The sequence below is a fragment of the Lampris incognitus genome, chromosome 17 (genome assembly GCF_029633865.1).
Source record: "Lampris incognitus isolate fLamInc1 chromosome 17, fLamInc1.hap2, whole genome shotgun sequence".
NCBI lineage: Eukaryota > Metazoa > Chordata > Actinopteri > Lampriformes > Lampridae > Lampris > Lampris incognitus.
In genome coordinates, this window is record NC_079227.1 from 11,354,070 (window position 1) to 11,372,703 (window position 18,634).

General features: G+C 43.6%; 2 protein-coding genes across 3 annotated transcripts in view; one reads left to right on the forward strand and one right to left on the reverse strand.

The window, feature by feature from the left end:
* ift140 (intraflagellar transport 140 homolog (Chlamydomonas)) overlaps nucleotides 1-18,634 on the reverse strand; it is a 62,100-nt gene that overhangs the window by 17,890 nt on the left and 25,576 nt on the right. The gene's annotated exons all lie outside the window — the stretch shown is intronic.
* On the forward strand, nucleotides 299-12,249 carry tmem204 (transmembrane protein 204). The gene is made up of 3 exons (XM_056296935.1): nucleotides 299-1,330; nucleotides 3,320-3,475; nucleotides 10,062-12,249. Exons 1-3 carry the CDS (start codon nucleotides 1,051-1,053, stop codon nucleotides 10,304-10,306), a joined length of 681 nt encoding a protein of 226 aa, XP_056152910.1. The 5' UTR covers nucleotides 299-1,050; the 3' UTR covers nucleotides 10,307-12,249.

An 18,634-nucleotide genomic window follows, 5' to 3' on the forward strand; every position in this document is an offset into this window, starting at 1 on the left:
ACACACACACACATATACACGCAAGTAGTGTGCATGGAGGGAGCTATGAAGTTAAAACTGCAGCCACTATGGATGTCTTGCTCTATGATGACAACCCCCCCCCCCCCACACACACACACCAACTTCCAACTTTGACCTGTGGGAGTGAGCAGTACATACAGGAGCACTGCTGATACCCAAAAAGAGAGCGAGTAAGAGTGTGTGTGAGAGAGAGAGAGAGAGAGAGAGAGGGAGAGAGAGAGAGGGAGGGAGGGAGGGAGGGAGGGAGGGAGAAGCAGAAGGAGGGGGTTAGAAGAGAGGCTGTTGTTGAGTGGGAACTCTACCAGTTTGAGTGAGACAGACAGAGCGAGAGACAGAGAGAGCGAGAGTGTTCCAGTTTTTAGCAACACGAACCCGGAGGATCTGCACTTTTCTGCTCCCCCAGTCCCACTCCACTTCACCTCCTGGCGCAAAGGAAAGGAGAAAAAAAGACGAGGAGAAAGAAAGGAGCAAACAAACCCAGTGTCTGCTCTGTGAACCTCCAAGACCAGCTACAAACACACCACTCGCACAACAACAAGACAGACGACAGACAGAGACAGGTACAGACGGAGACAGAGAGAAAGAGAGAGAGAGAGAGAGCGTGCGAGAATTCAAGGAAGGAGCGAGGCCCGACAGTCGCGCTGCAGCCAGCCAGAGCCGGTGGAATGGACCTGGGCGTCTGTGGGACCAACCCCCGCATTCCCGCAGTCCAGTCTGAGGAGGAAGGCTGAGGAGCCGCGGCAACAGTAACCACGACAACCAGCCGCTCCCCAAATGAGGATGAACGGAGATGTTCTTTAGCTGAGTCTCAACATAAACGAAGCCGGCCCACCCTCTGCCGCCCATCAGGCAGAGAGAGACACTGAGAGAGAGACTGAGAGAGAAAGAGCCAGAGATAGAGACGCCTCGAGGCCCTGAGCACGGCTTGTGTCTCTACAGCCTGAGGAGGAGAGGCTGGGCAGCAGGGAAGCAGGAGAAGTGCAAGACGAGGCAGGGGGCGAGGTGGCGGGCGTGGGCGTGGGGGGGCGCATGGCCGCACGGAGGCTGGTGGCAGCCGCGGTGACAGTGGCCCTGCTGTCTCTCGTCCTGAACAATGTGGCCGCCTTCACCCCCAGCTGGGTGCTCCAGGCGCTAGAGGATGGACGCAAGCGCAGTGTGGGGCTGTGGAGGATGTGCCCAACCAGTGGGGATAGGGCCCGCGACGAACCCCCGGCAGGGAAGAGAGGGCAGGTGACGCAGAGGCAGTGTGAGGGCTTGGGATGGGGCTCGGACTACGCAGGCTACCAGGAGTCCCGCAGCACCGTTAAACGTAAGTGACCATGTGATGTGAGCCAAGAACAAATGTGCAAAGTTATTGGCCGTGGTCTAATAAATCAGCCATGATTTATTTATGTTAGTAACATTTCTCACAAATTAATTTCTCTTTCTTGCAATAGAAAGTATGGTGGTAATGATCTATTGGGAAGATTAAAAGAATCCATCCATTCTAATCCCAAACTAGAACTTGGGATAGAAGGCGTCATGTTGCATGGTACAGGTTTTTCTGTATTTCAGAAAGGTAGATGCTCAAACACTATTGAAAGTCATTTCAGGGACCATCTCCTCTAGCCTAAGAGTCTGCATTAGACTAATTTATGGCTTGTACTACAAAGATAAGATATGATGGGTCTGACTGTTTCCTGATGAGCTCATGTAATAGCTGGTTAAAACAAATCATATTAAAACCAGAACACAAAGGTCACTGTTGTCGAAAAATGATGTACATATCTGACAGCCCTGTTACGTGCATCCATTGACAAAACACAATGAATGAAATAAAAGGACATTCCAGATTTCAAATTCTGTAATGAGTTAGGCTATACACCAATATGATGGTAAACTAGCATATGTGAACTTGTTTGAAAAGCTGATACATCTGTCCGAAGAGCTACAGTAGTTGGGTGTTGGTATTCAGGCAAGTAATGAGTAGGAAACAAATTGTTTGACTAAACACTTTGGCAGAGTAAGCCATGTGATCGAGGCATATTTCAATGAAAGTAAATCTCCATTGAGAAAACTCTTCATTCAGCAATGGGATTGGGGCCCAGTCCTCTCTCTGGGAAACTGAAGTCTGTGATACTTCTGCCAACTTCTGTTGCTAGGCAGCATGGGACAGAAAGGTGCCCCTACGTTCTCACAGAACTGATAGATTTAGAGACTTCTTATTGTCCAGAGAATTTTCATTCAGTTTATGGTGTCTCGTGTTGCTTCCCGTTGTTAGAAATATAGCCTTGCTACATTTCTCAAAACTTCCTGAAATGGCCCCTCTTCTTAGGCAGGAGGGTGCAGATGCCCTGTTCGAACTGCACAGTTGCTCAGCTCTGCTCTCAGATATGTTTGAAGCCTGCCCCTTTGTGCAATCTGATCTGTCTCCATGCCTGCATGTGCTGCACAAAGATTCTTTGAAAACACCAGTCAGTTGTAAATTCAATAATGCATAACTGGCAGCAGATTTGCGTGTATGCTCAACGCATTGGACTGTAAATTTTGTAAATCTTAAAGTTGAAGATGACTGCCTATTATTCTGTAATGGATAATATATATTATATATCATATAGTGGCACAGTGGCACAGTGGTTAGCGCGGTCGCCTCACAGCAAGAAGGTCCTGGGTTCAAGCCCCAGGGTAGTCCAACCTTGGGGGTCGTCCCGGGTCGTCCTCTGTGTGGAGTTTGCATGTTGTCTGCGTGGGTTTCCTCCGGGGGCTCCGGTTTCCTCCCACAGTCCAAAGACATGTAGGTCAGGTGAATCGGCCATACTAAATTGTCCCTAGGTGTGAATTTGTGTGTGTGTGTTGGTCCTGTGATGACCTGACGGCCTGTCCAGGGTATCGCCCCGCCTGCCGCCCAATGACTGCTGGGATAGGCTCCAGCATCCCTGAGAGCAGGATAAGCGGTTTGGATAATGGATGGATGGATGGATGGAATAATATTATTCTGTGATGAATAATATTGCCAGTATTCATCGAAGAAAGAATTCCTTTGAGTCACTGTTTTGAAGATGCTGTCTTCAAATAATATTATTTGTTCACTTTATTTTATTCTTCATCCTGCTTTTACTTTCATCCCACTTATACGTTTTCTTTTATTTGGTACTTGTTCTTTAACATACATCACCCTTACACTCAACCTTATCATACTAGCTACATCATGGGACTCTGAAGCCTTCTTGTTTAGTCTTGAATAGATCGAGGCTGTCTGATAAGCCGTCAGCTCACAGGACAGGTATTAACACCCAGACCTTTCTCCTGGTCTTTGCAGTGCAGTTTGACATGATGAGAGCCTGCAACCTCATGGCCACCGTGGCCCTGACAGCCGGCCAGCTGATCTTCCTGCTGGGCCTGATGGAGCTGCCCTTCATCACTCAGGACTCCCAGTGGTGGGAGGAAGCCATCGCTGCTCTCTTCCAGCTAGCCAGTGAGTATCACTGTTCCCTACAGCAGTGTTTCCCAACCCAGTCCTCAAGGAACACCTATCCTGCAGGTTTTCATTGTAACCCTGCATAGGTAGCCCTGCTTGTACTTACTCAACCAATCATCTCACAGCACTTAATTATGCAAGGTGTGCAAGAGCTGACATAATTCATTGCTAATTGGTTGAATAACTACAAACAGGTACCTATTCAGGGTTGCAAAGAAAATCTGCCGGATAGGTGTTCTTTGAGGACTGGGTTGGGAAACACTGCCCTACAGCAGTGTTGGTCTTTCAGATTAAAACACTTTGAATTGACTGGATGAGGAGATGGACAAAGCAAACAGAAGATAAAGGCTCCCCTCTGCCTTGATCCTGGACGAGATCTTAGAAGATCTCTTCCGGCTTTCAAATAGCATCCATAGAGTTGATCGACAGAGGCATCGTAGCACGTGCTCTGATCGAGATCCCAGAGACCACACACAGAACATCACTCTGGCATGCAAAGGCTCCTATATCATGTGGCCCTGTTCATTTAAACAAGCCAATTCGTCTCATATTCAGGAATTAAATACCCCCCCCCCAAAAAAAGCCTTTGGAGTAGAGTGATTCCACTCATTTTGAATACATTTCCAGTTGTTTCAGGGCGTTTCTAGAAACAAGGCAAATTTTTAACAATTCAGATGGAGAAACATTTCTGCAGATGAAGCTTCATGAAAACAAACAACGTAAAAACGTGTATTGGGGACATCTGCGTAGCGTAGTGGTCTATTCCATTGCCTACCAACACGGGGATCAGCGGTTCAAATCCCCGTGTTGCCTCCAGCTTGGTCAGGCGTCCCTACAGACAAAATTGGCCGTGTCTGTGGGTGGGAAGCCGGATGTGGGTATGTGTCCTGATCGCTGCACTAGCACCTCCTCTGGTCGGTCGGGGCGCCTGTTTGGGGGGAGGGGGAACTGGGGGGGAATAGCATAATCCTCCCATGTGCTACGTCCCCCTGGTGAAACTCCTCACTTGTCGGTGAAAAGAAGTGGCTGGTGACGCCACATGTATCGGAGGAGGCATGTGGCAGTCTGTAGCCCTTCCCGGATCAGCAGAGGGGGTGGAGTAGTGATCGGGACAGCTCGGAAGAGCTGGGTAATTGGCCGGGTACAATTAGTGAGAAAAAGGGGAAAAAGTAACAATAACAAAAAAAAGTGTATTTGTTTTTAAACAGGGTTAAATAATCCTAAACAGTATCCTTGCCATCCCGGTGGCATTTCTTTGTGTGCTTTGAGAAAATCAATATTTCATGACTCAAAACTGGACTTAATGCCTTGATAAAATGGATAATATATCTGTGCCAACTTCCATCATGTAAACAGGGGACTTAACCAAACACTGGGGGAAATGAACTAACTAATATTAGACAACACAAACAGACAGACAGACAGACAGACAGACAGACACACACACACACACACACACACACACACACACACACACACACACACACACACACACACACACACACACACACACACACACACACACACACACACAAATGAAAACCTTTACAGACTGCTTAAAGTAGACCTACATACAGTTTGTTGATCAGCTACAACACCTCTGTGCCAGATAAGGTCAAAATGAAATATAAAGGTAAATGTATAGCAAGTATTTTAAGTTGTCAAGAAGGCAATAAAATAATCAACAGTGTAACAAGTAAGTGTCTGGTGGATTAATAATTATCTGCCTGTATTTTGTTGCATATCATTTTTAGAAGGTCTAAAAAAAAACAGATCAAAACAAATCAAAATAACATAGGAAGAGGGTGGGGAGGAGTAGGAAACTCAAAAAAACAACATGAACAAAAAATAAAGAATTAAAAAGTGCCTTATCAGTTCAGAACACAGTTTTCAAGGAAAAGTCAGTTTAAGGAAGACGAAAATCCAAGAATAGCAGTTCTGGAGGGACAGAAGGGGCGGTGCTGAGATGCCGACCATCCAACCAAACCCTCCCTCAACAACAGCACCCTGCCAGCTGCTCTGAGTGGGCAATAGGTGGCGTTTGATGGGCATGCCGTGTCCCAGTGCAGCAGATGCTGTGTGGACTGGAGAGAGTTATTGGGATACAAGGGGGGTGCTTTTGTGGCAGAGCTAGGCGAAGGAGTGCTCTGCTCTCGGTCTAATTTTAGTCTCTGGTTCCCTGGCTGAAGGGCTGGAGCTGCAGCGGGCCAGGGAGCGACTGCCAGGCGCCAGGATATCCCTGCTCAGGACGGGGAAATGCCTGCGACTACCTGTTATGCAAACTCCCGCGCTGGAGGAGGAAAGGGGGGGGGGGTCGGATGTGAAAGACAGTTCGACAGGGACAGTGTGTGTGTTTGTGTGTGTTTGTAGGGTGTTTCAGGGTGCACGCGGCAATGGGGTGGGAGCGGCCTCCGTCTAGATAAGCTCCTCAAGCTTTTATGCTGGTGTTTACTAAATGTCCAGGAACAGCAAATAAATAGTCCCCTCCTCACATGAAAGACTAAAAACGCAGCCGTCTTTCAGCTCGCAGTGCTGCAGAGGCACACGGGCTTTCATCTGAAGACCCTGATGCAAGACCACAGCTTTCAGATCCATCCAAATAAACACGTTGATACTGCAAGAGAACCTGATAAAAAACAGTGACTCATCTCAACTAAGGATAATGTAGAGACAATGGCAAAAGATGAATGTGTCTCCTTCCTCATGAGTCCATTATTTATCCCCCCCCCTTCGGAAATAACCATTTACAACTATTTTTGCAAACTGCCACACTGATGATCTATGAGACGATGGCCAAATAGGTTGACATTTGCGACAAAAGCCGTCATGTCTGACACACACCCACACACACACCCACACACACACTCTTCCTTGACTTCTTAAAATAGAAGTCCTCTTTGGAAAAAGTAGCATCCTCCTCTCTCTCTCGCCTCTCAGTTCTTAACTATTCGCAGCCTTACCATATATGGTCTGCAATGTTGCTGAGTAATATGATCACACAACTGACTCACTTTCAGACGGGATGGTTTCTCACTACAATGATAATACTCAGGGGAACAGTACTAAAAGACATAAAACACACATACACAATATTTTTTTTTTACATTTATACAAAATTAGGCGGCACGGTGGCGCAGTAGTTAGTGCTGTCGCCTCACAGCAAAAAGGTCCTGGGTTCGAACCCCGGGGTTGTCCAACCTTGGGGGTCATCTAAGGCTGCCCTCTGTGTGGAGTCTGCATGTTCTCCCCGTGTCTGCGCTGGGTTTTCTCCGGGTGCTCCAGTTTCCCCCACCATCAAAAAGACATGCATGTTAGGGTTAATACTCCTGTCTGTGCCCTTGAGCAAGGCATGGCAAGACGAACTGGAGTTGGTCCCCGGTGCTGCACGGTGACTGCCCACTGCTCCTAGCTACACAGCTAGGTTGGGTTAAATGCAGACTGTAATTTCCCTACAGGGATCAATAGAGTATATCAAAGTTAAAAAAAAAAAACCCAGATGGAGTTGATATTGGGTAGCGTGAGGGCTGTAAATTGTTGAAAAGGGGAAAAAAGGGGAAAAGACAACTGTGTCATGCTGGTTTGGAGGCCGATACGGTTTCTCCATGTCGTAAATTTTCGTTTTATCAGTTACAATGGGAATAAAATAATAGACCAAGTACAAAAATCTCAAGAATGGCTGGACGGTAAGGGACTGCTAGCTAATTTTAACCCAAGCCATATTTAAGGGGATGTGAGCACTAGTCACTCCATGGAGATTCAACATTAAGTAATCTTTTCTTCCCTGTTGAGCCAGTGAATGGGTCTTAGCCCTGAATGAATGGAGATATTTTTACCCATCAGCCTCCTTCTGGGGAATGTTTTCATTTTCAAATGTGCCAAAAAAAACCCTAGCTATCGCACGCAGACTTGTTGGCATAACATCCAATCCCATTCAGCAGTATCTCCACACTATCGGCAGGCTTCAGGTTGCATGCACGATACTGTGACACTGGCCCTTTGAGCTGTGGAATGCGCTTGTGAATGAACACAGCTCTGGTGGGTCAAGGGTCGAGAGCGGAGGGTCATGTGGGTTTGGATGCCATTTATCACTGGTTTGATCTAAAGTGTGAGAGATGTTTGGTTGGCACAGCTGGCACTGTGCCCATGCTGCGGCCTTGCCTATTGTGTCTCTCTGCACATAACAGGCCGACAGCACTCCGAAAAAACTCACAACAATGCAGAGCAATACAGAGAGAAATAAGTAGTTCTCTATGGAGGGAGGAAGAGGCCAGTCAATCGCTAAAGATTTACAGCATAGGACCTCATCAGGCTGCAATACATCTAGTTCAGCCAGATAGAGATAGGACTGGTTATCGACTGGTTTTCAAAAGATTCTTAGATACTGTATTGGGGCTTCATGAAAGTTTGTTCAGTTCACATGTCATTTAGGGGGGCGAAAAAGTTAGAGCCAGGCTTGCAGAGCTTAAAGCTTCAATTCTGAAGATTGCTGTTTTTTGGTTTAAAGAGTATTTAATCTACACCACTTTTGTGAGTTTACTACCGCCTAAAGGTGAAAAGCCATCGATACATGCTGGGCGGAGCTTGGAACCAAGTGATGTTAGCATAGCAGGATAAACACAGCTGCAGATAATAAAATTAATGATGGATCAGTTTGAGTTAGTTTTGATAATAAGCAAGTGTTCACAAAACTATCGACTGTTGTCAGTGCCTGCTCATTGACACAACTAAGTCAAACAAATCTTTTAAGAAGAATCCTACCACACAGTAGCCATTAAAATTAGCACCACAAATGTTAATAATTTGGATGTTTGTGGATTAGCTACTGTCTTAAATAAGTTTAGTTTGTTTTGATGTAAATCTTCAGGATTAAAGTTTTAAAGAACAAAGATTATAGTTCTCTGAGAAGGAGCCTAAGGAGTCCAGTAGATTTCCATGAACTGGGCGTAGGACAAGACCTGTTTAGATTTTCTGCCTGACAGATCATGTCAGATATCTGGCGAATATGCTTAACCCCAGGCAGTGGGGGTGTGGAGATGAGGGAAGGATGGAGGGATGGAAGGATGGAAGGAAGCCTGAATGATAAGGCTGTGCCAGAAAAAAAAAGGTTCACACAGCGCAGCCTGGCTGGAACCTTGACACCACATTATTCATTCTCTTTGGGGAAGGAGTCGGGCAGGTTCAACAGAACAGAGCGGCACGAGCGGTTGCACGCTATTAAGCATGTGCACACACACACACACACACACACACACACACACACACACACACACACACACACACACACACACACACACACACACACACACACACACACACACACACACACACACACACACACACAAGGGCTAAATGGTTGACTCAGTTTCACAATGACACACATACACACTCGGCTTCACATCCTCACCTCGACCAAAGAGAGAAATAGCGGTGTGGGCTCCAGGAAACCAACTGATTCATATCCTAATGGGTCAACATCCCCTTCTTTTCCAGGGAGTATTTTTGGTCCTTTTATTTATACCAATGTGGATGGGACCAACTTTCAGAAGCATTATTGTTATAGGCTGGCCCTCCCACCCCACCACCTGAAGACTGAGGCATGAGGGATGGTTCCCACAGGGCTTGATTCATAGGAACTGGGGGAATACAAATCCACTGCTGTCACTGAAAAATTAAGGAAAGCATGGACTCAAGGGAGGCAAAAGTGATTGGAGAAAAAAAAAAACTTTTGCTGCCTGATCAAGTGTCTGCTGTTATGATAAGAGTCTCAAAGGGAAAGCCACACAGAAACAGCATTGAAGGCTGAATACCTTTCTGCCTTTGCGTGCAAGCCGCTGTTCCTTGTTGCATGAGTTGAAACACTGTACTGAAAAATCAAAGAAAGTTCGGGATAAAAGATCTCAAAGGCGGTTTCAAGAAAGCCTTAATGTTCTCTGATATTCCTATACCGCTGAGAACTTTGATCCTGAGTGAGATCTTAGAAGCTCCCCCCGGGACAGGAACGAGATTTCTGCTTTCAAAAGCCCAACACAAAGCTGGACTTGCTCGGAGAACAGAATGTCTTCAAGCTGAAATGTGTTGTCCAGTCAGGGGGCTAATCGCGAAACACCTTCTTATTACTGACGGAGCTACCTTTCACATACATACGGGTTAATTTGTTGATAACCATGTTTTAAGTTCCTGTCAGTATTAAGAGAAGAGTAAGGACAACAGTACGGCTTTTAACTGCATCCTCGGACTGCACTACTGCCATGCGTACCTACCTTTAGCTTTAAACTTGCTGAGATTGGTGCCAAACTGAAATTACCTTTTATCAAAAAGTACTCAGCCACGCAAAGTGAAAGCCTGTGTTAGTACTGAGGACCTCCCAGGTGAGAATGTGTGGAACTGTAGGAATGTGAAGTTAGACAATCCTGAAAAAAGAGCATGCCTGCTGGGACTGAATGAAGGTTTAAATTTCTTTTTAACAATTAGATAAATAATCTTTTACTCCACTGTTTTCTATATTCAAAGAAATAATGAGGATGTAGTATTTTCACTGACTGTTAGTGACCTAACCCACCGCTCTCTCTCTGCTCCTGTCCAGGTTTCGTGCTGGTTATCGGCCTGGTGACCTTCTACAGGATTGGGCCTTACACACACCTGTCCTACTCCTGCTACGTGGACATAGCTGCCTGCCTCCTGGCCACATTGGCCGCTGCCATGCTCATCTGGAATATTTTACATCGCCGTGACGACTGCCTCGCACCGAGGGTCATCGTCATAAGCCGAGCACTGACGTCACCCTTCCACCCGCGCCTTGACAATGACTACGTGGAGTCACCCTGCTGAGCTATGTGGGATCTGAGCTGCAAAGAACGTCCAACAAGTCAATCAGTCTTAGGTTTAGTCTTAAAATGTAATTTTTCTTAAAGCCAGTGGAAAACAATGCAAGTTGAACTTCTCTAGAACGAAATAACACTATTTTGCAGTGGCACCTGAGCCAAGAAAATTCTTGAAATGAGTTGATTAACATTGCAAGCAAAAGGTGACAGGCTGTTCCATTAGTTTTGAGAGAAGTAACGTTTTAAGACTTTAATATAAGACTGGATGGCTTGCTAACAGGGACATGTTTTGCAGTGGGGAAAGTGTCCTAATCTCTCAGTGGATAAAGAGCTCAAGATTTAACTACAGAAGAATTTTCTCTGCAATTGCCCAGCTGCCTTGAAGGAGACGCCACCGGAGAGGACCCTTGCCATTGCGGATACCAAGATGTTGGACTAACAAGTACTTTTGCTGTTGTACAGCATTGAATTTTACAGTTTCTTCCAACATGGCTGAAGACATGAAAATGATCTTGCTGCTCAGGGCATACACAATAGGATTAATCCCAAATTGCATCAAGAGAAAGCAAAGAACAAGATTGGTGCAACTTCAAATACAGAAATTATACAAAAGACTGCAATGTACTGAGCTTAATGTTTCAGTTACTCCTGAAGGGTTGGATTTGGAAGAATGATGGCATACCATTTGGAATATCACTTCCCTTTATGACCAACTCTGCTTGGGAGAAGATCAAGCTGGATCTTGACATATTTTATCATACATGCACTTATATACCTATTGTATTATATATCCTCCATATTAAGAATGCCTTTGATTAAAACTGTAGCGTCAATTTAGTTTAAATTAAGTGAATCCAATCTAAAAACACATTTCAATTTGTACTCCATATTCTGGACAAAGATCACAAATTCGAAACAAGAGTACAACTGAAAGCAGGACAGCAGAATACCTCATCAAATCCTCAGCCACAAAAGACTGACTTTGCCCTCATAGTGATGACAGGTTTTCTTGACAGACGACCTTACAGAGCAGAGTCAGAGGAATCGATTGATGTCAGACAATTCTGGATCCATTTTGCCCTGATCAGTAACACTGATTAATTGAATTAACAGTCAATCAGGAATTCACATCATGAACAAAAAAATAAAAAATACAGAAATCCCGTAATGACAGCTGGAATGATTGACCCATGATGGAATACTTTTATTTATTAACCACCGGACTACTTTACCTTTCAAAACTTACAACTTCTCTTGTAGAAGGCACTGTTTGTGTTTTCTAAACTACTATCATGTCATTGCTAGTGGTATTTTTTGGATGATGGATAAAATGCGTTTTGGGTAAAAACACTCCATTTTAATATTAAAGGTCATTATTGGTAATGATGCTTTACTTTACTGCTCGCTTGTGGTACACGTAAGTTACTTAAATTAATGTCATACAGTTTGTATAAAGAATATTATGGTGATCATAACATACCTCTGCACACAGCACTGCTGTTTTGCAGAACAGTCATATTGGCAAAAATAGAGGTGCATGAAAATAATAATATATCATACAAACTCAATAAATGTATTGACGGATATAAAGACTGTTTTGTGGTTGTCTGTTCCCCCCAAGCCACAATCAAGGGTTAACACAAAACATTCATCACAATGCGTGATGACCAATGTACTGTGATTTAAGTTGCTAAGAAATCTTATTTGCAAAGTGTACAAACCAGTGGTCGTGGTCGCTACCGACCAAAGTTTAGGGTGACCAATCCCCATACTCTCGCTTTCTCTCAGATGCACACCAACACCTCAACTAACCAACAAAGAAAAATTGTTGGAACAAGTTAATATCGCCCTCTGCAAGGCCGAACCCATGTTCTGAACAGTTAGACACCTGTCAGTCATCTTTAGGTCTAGAATGTGCCAGCAGGAGCGCTCATGACTGGAAAGACCAGGTGCAGTGCTGCTTCAAAGGCGGTGTTGAAAGCACATCATAACCCATAACTATCCAATCAACTGAAGTTTCAGCTTTTCTGCACAATAAACTATCAGCCATGTCGTTGTTATTTCTAATCATGGCAGTTTTGTTGGCTTCACAGTGGGAAAAAGTCATGATGATAGTTTGACATTTAAAGTTATTTCATGTGACATGTATGTTTTGTTTTTGTTTTTTTGTTTTTTTAGTGAAACCTCCTCTGATACACAGAAATGTATTGGGGAGAGAGAGAGAATGAGAGAGAGAGAGAGAGAGAGAGAGAGACAGACAGACAGACCATACAATGGAACAAACAGGACAGGTATGGTGGGTCCAGTCCAAACTTCAGACGTCTCAAAAGACCAGGCGCCCTAAAGGACGTATTGTTTATTGTTTATTTGGATCCCCGTTAGCTGTTATAAGGCAAAAGCTACTCTACCTAGGGTCCATGTTAAGAACATAAGTGTATATACATGCAGATACATATACAGTGAAATACATGGAAATAGGAGAACAAGTACATATCATGGTTTGAATTTCCTTATTTCGTGAAACACCTGTGAAAAATGGCGGACAAGGAGGTTGCATCTGAAATACCGGCTCATCACGCTAAACTTCAATATTCACTAAAAAAATGCTCACAGTTGGCATTTTGTGTATCTTTTCCCACTTATTATTTATAATGCTGGTGCTTTCACACAGTTTATGGCAGCTCCCAAAATAGGTTCTGGAGGGGAGGAGAAAACGTTAAAAAAGAAACTCCCTGTGATGCCCAAGGAACACGCGAACATGACAAGTTCATTAAAGAAGGGAGAGGATGCTTCCCTAATTACTGAAATTACCAAAGTCATGTCCGCATTAATGGGCAAAAAGTTACACTGGACAACGAAGATTTTGCTTCCTGAATACTTTTGGGTGTATTTTATGGATTTTGGGCTGCTGGTCATGAAAATCAACTTGAAATGTTCCTATCACTTACTGTTTTGTAGATATAACCTATTTTTGTCATTTCCCATCATATTTTAAGTCTACTAGTATATTGCCCACAAAGCGAGCTGTTTTGTTCAGTCCAAGCATGGCTGGGCATGCACTCAGTGTAGGTGCTATGCAAATGTTGTCTTAGGCATGCCTGGGCCTGCTTAGTCAGGTTAGATGCTGGCAGACCGGCTATAAAACTTGCTCACATTTACAGATGTTGTTTGGACACATGTTGATGCACATGTTCTTCAGGTAATAGCATAGTGAGTATACTTTACAATAGGATTTATTGTCTTCGAGAAGACTTAAATAAAGCAGAAATGTCTTGTCGGTGTTGCAACAGCTGCGATACATTGTGTTACATCTGTGGCGAGTATACGCTTAAGGCTCAAAGACACACCATGACTGCACTTATTAAGAAAGCCTATGAGCTGGACTTCGGATATAAAATTGGTGACCAAGAGAAATGCTGGGCTCCTCACATCTGTTGTGCAACATGTGCAGTCAACCTGAGAGCTTGAGAGTTACTTGGAAGTCAATGCCATTTGCAGTCCCAATGATACGGCGAGAACAGAAGGATCACGTGACGGAGTGTTACTTCTGTCTGACCAATGTATCTGGCTTCTGTACTAAAAATAAGAAAACTATTGAATACCCCAATCTGCCTTCAGCTATGAGACCAGTGCCACATGATGACAGTTTGCCAGTATATAAGCCACCAGAGACATGGAGCCTAAATGAGGCAGATGAAGATGCCACAACACATGAACCAGATGTGGAAAAAAACACTGATCCAGATGTTGAACCCTTTATGCCTGGTTATCCTCATCTGATAATACAGCCAGAACTTAATTTTGTCAAAAGCTAAAGCAGAACTACTTGGTTCAAGATTGCAAGGATGGGGTTGGCTGTCACCAGGTATAAAGATTTCTATCTTTCGGAACCGTCAAGAACATTCGACAAACTTCTTTGTGCAGGTTGACAACCTCTGTTTCTGCACTGACATTGATGGATTGTTTGTGGTTTTAGGTTATGTGCTTGACCTACAACAATGGTGTCTTTTTATAGATTCGTCGAAATTAAGCCTGAAAGCTTTCCTATTACACAACAGCAATGTCCACCCTTCAGCACCCATTGGCTATGCAGTACACATGAAAGAAACCTACAATAACATGGAAATGTTGTTGAAACACATACAGTACAACAATTATGACTGGAACATCTGTGGTGATCTAAAAGTATTGGCACTTCTACTAGGAATGCACTTCAGATATACAAAGTACTGTAGCGAATTCAGGGGGCAGTGCGGGAACTGCCACAGCCGGGACGCGAACCCGTGTCTCCCACACCGCAAGCGACAACATTAACCAGTCGACTAAAGGGTCCAACCCGTTAGTCAAGGACCAACATGTCTACTTATCCATGCACGTTACACTACCCCCTCCTTCGGGAAGTGCGTCCCCGCACTTCAGCATATCAGCTCCCTCACGCCTCTGGGCGCATGCGCTTCTGATGACCTCATGGTCGCACCATCCCACTTCTGACACCAATGTAGCGAATTCGGGGGGCAACCACAGGAACTGCCGCGGCCGGGACGTGAACCCGTGTCTCCCACACTACAAGCGACAACGTTAACCAGTCAACTAAAGGGTCCGACCCATCAGCCAAGGGCTACCGAGCCTATTCATCCGTGATCGTTACAGTACTGTTGTTTCCTTTGTGAATGGCATAGCCGCACTAAAGAGTCACATTACATTAAAAAGTACTGGCTGCTCCATAAGCATTTCATTCCAGGGCAGAAAAGTGTGGCGCATAAACCACTTGTCGATCCAACAAAGATATTTCTGCCTCCCTTGCTACCTCTGGCTTGGTCGGGCGTCCCTACAGACACAATTGGCCGTGTCTGGGGGTGGAAAGCCAGATGTGTGCAAACAGCGAATGATAAACTCCTGGATATGGAAACCTGAAGCCACCAGGACAATCAAAAAATTCTGAATCTGAAAGAGGGAGTTGAAAGCTCTGAATCGAAAAGTTTTCTTGAATCTATGCTTCTGAGAGTGCTAGGTCTCCAGACGAATAAGGGCATGGTGAAGATAGATCGGGCCCACTGTGTTGGCCAAAAGCACACTAAGAAACCGCAGGTGAAGATCTATAAGTGCTATACAAGGTGAGCCACCGGGGTGCCCCCAAAATAAATTTAAACAAGTCTGTTCGCCATGCCCTTAGGTAATTTTGGAGACATAAACAGTCTCATTTTCCTTTTAAATGGTCACCCAAAGTCTTTTGCTACCTTGGAATTGAAATTCTGGTGAATCTCAATCTGTTTTATAGAATGAATTTTACAACTACGTTAAGAACGATACAAGCAGACCTTGACAGGCAGATGGGCCTGCCTATTTTTTAGCTTGGGAGGATTAATTTAATTAAAATGAATGTGTTCCCCAGATTTTTATACCCCCTTCAAATGCTCCCCTTATACCTTCCCAAAAAAAAGCAACCAATGAGATAAATAAACAATCTAAATTCACTTGGCATAGTAAAAAGCAAGACTTAAATTTAAAAACTGGGGCGTCTGAATGGCGTGGCGGTCTATTCAACACTGGGATCACCCAGTTCGAATCGCCGTGTTACCTCCGGCTTGGTTTGGCGTCCCTACAGACACAATTGGCCGTATCTGCGGGTGGGAAGGCAGATGTGGGTATGTGTCCTGGTCGCTCCACTAGTGCCCCCTCTGGTCAGTCAGGGCGCCCCTCCCATGCGCTATGTCCCCCTGGCAAAACTTCTCACTGTCAGGTGAAAAGAAGCGGCTGGTGACTCCACATGTATCGGAGGAAGCATGTGGTAGTCTGCAGCCCTCCCTGGCTCGGCAGAGGGGGTGGAGCAGTGACTAGAATGGCACGGAAAAGTGGAGTAGTTGGCCAAAGTAAATTGGGGAGAAATTGGGGGGGGGGTCCCAAAAAAAAAGTTTTTTCAAAAACTAGTTACCACTTAATCAAGGCAGCTTGACTCTACTGAAACTAACTTATTATAACTAGGCATCACATGCACATAAAATTGCTGAGTGGTTACACGTAGACCCTAATGTTTTATAGATCAGTATAGACTATTGGTGGTCTTCGCCACAATCGCTCATTAGCATGCTATTGGGGCAAAAAAAAAAAACATTATCCCAGGAATTACAGGTAATCCCATTTTGAAGAATACATTCAAGGTTTGGTACAACATAAATAAATTGACTGATATATTGATTTATATATTGATATATTGACTGATATATTTCTATACCAAAAGACTCGGCCATAACTCTGCCATACACTAATACGACCAATAACTCGGGAAAAAGCTACTTCTAAAGTTTGGGAGAAGGACCTGGATAGTGGTACAGATATGAATTCCTTGATAAAATCTTTACTAAATGCTCACAAAAGTTTTACATGCAACAGAATTCAAGAAATGCAAAAGAAGTGCAAAATTATGCACCATATACACAAAATGAATCCCTCTCAATTCTCAGTTGTAAAGGGACACAGTCATTTATTATGGTCCTGTCCTTTAATTGCTATGTTCTGGCAAAACATCTAAAATTGACAGAAGAATATATTTAGGTGTAATATTGAGTTAAACTCTTGGTTCTTCCTTTTTGGTATTCCAGGGGATCTGTGTACACCGAGTTCCACTCAACTTACTCTTGCTAAGAAACTACTGTGCATTGCTTGTGAGTGTATCTTAACCAAATGAAGAAAAGAACTACCACTTACAATCAATCAATGGTACTGTGCCATTTTCAAAACTCTCCCTCTAGAAAAACTTAGTGCCAGGTTGAGGGAAGAAGCCAATGTATATTATAATATATGGGACCCTTTTCCAAGTTCTCTTCCCCTACCATTTTGGATATTTTGATTAGGGGCAGACTTAATATAGTATAATAGGAGTGAGCATCTATCTTTGCCTCTTCCAGATTTCTTTTTAATTTTTCTCTCACCTGTTTAAAGAATAAACAAACTGTAAAAGAAAATGTTGTTGATATGTCACTTTAATGCTCCCTCATACACCTGCAAATGATTATTTTACTCTTTTAAGAGGTTTAAGGAGATGCAACTGCTGAAGTATTCAATTTACTTTCGACTGTATACAATTGCTTTACTTTTTTTCTTTGTTGATTTAGTATTGTTTTTCATAACAGCACGTATTGTTGTATGTCTTTTGTTTGTCCTGTCAGGTGTCTTATATGTTTGCATCGATAGCAATAATAAAAAATAATTTAAAAAGACTCCTGATTATTGTGTTGTAAATTTGAGAGTTTTATTAGATACACATTCAGACCTAGTTCCCTATTTTCAAGCCACCAACTGAGGAGGGATGTTCACCTCAGCACAAAGAACAAGTGTGAGATCAGATTTATTGAGGATGAAAAACATAAATTTCACTGGTTAAACAAAGAGGAGACAGAGATTAATTCAATCATTTCCTACAGCCAGTTGTTTCCCCCAGTGACAAGCTATATGATATCTTAGAGTCTTGGGAGTGTGTGTGTGTGTGTGTGTGTGTGTGTGTGTGTGTGTGTGTGTGTGTGTGTGTGTGTGTGTGTGTGTGTGTGTGTGTGTGTGTGTGTGTGTGTGTGTGTGTGTGTGTGTGTGTGTGTGTGTGTGTGTTTGGAGATGTCATATGGCCCTCAGCCAGTCCAGATGACCATAGCATCATAGATCAGCCTCCACTCCACTTCCAGACACTTCACAGTGTCTTTAAACAATCCCTTTTTTTTTCTTTTTTCTTTGAAATAAAAAGGCATTTGGAAGTGAAGGCTTATATTCATATGGACAGATAACCCTGCGGCGTGTCACCAACAGTCAAGGACAGCATGAATGAGAGGAAATAGCGGTGTGGATCGGACTGAACAGAGACATTCCTCTCTGTATCTGACATGTCACTTCCATTTATTCAACTTCAATCAAAGTAAATCAGCGATGACGGCAACTGAAGATCTCTGTAGTACTAATCTATAATAATTAATTTCTTTTGGATCTCAGAGATATAGTCAAGAAGTTTTATTATTCATGATAATTACAATAATTTGTTTTATTCACACTTTTCTGGGTACTCAAAGGCACTTCACATCAAGTTTAAAAAGTGCAAAAAGAACAGGGTAAAAATCAACAATCAATTATTAAAACTACCACCACTAACACTACAACGGCCACTACTTCCACTGCTACTACTACTACTACTATAACTACAATCATTACTGGTAATTCTACAACATATGAAAAATAAAGACAAGAAAAACTTTATTTATATACCACTAATCAAACAGCATAGATTATAGTCAAGAATAAATAAAAGAGCATAGTCCAGGAAGTGATTCATAAAAAGGCATTGATAAAATGAGCT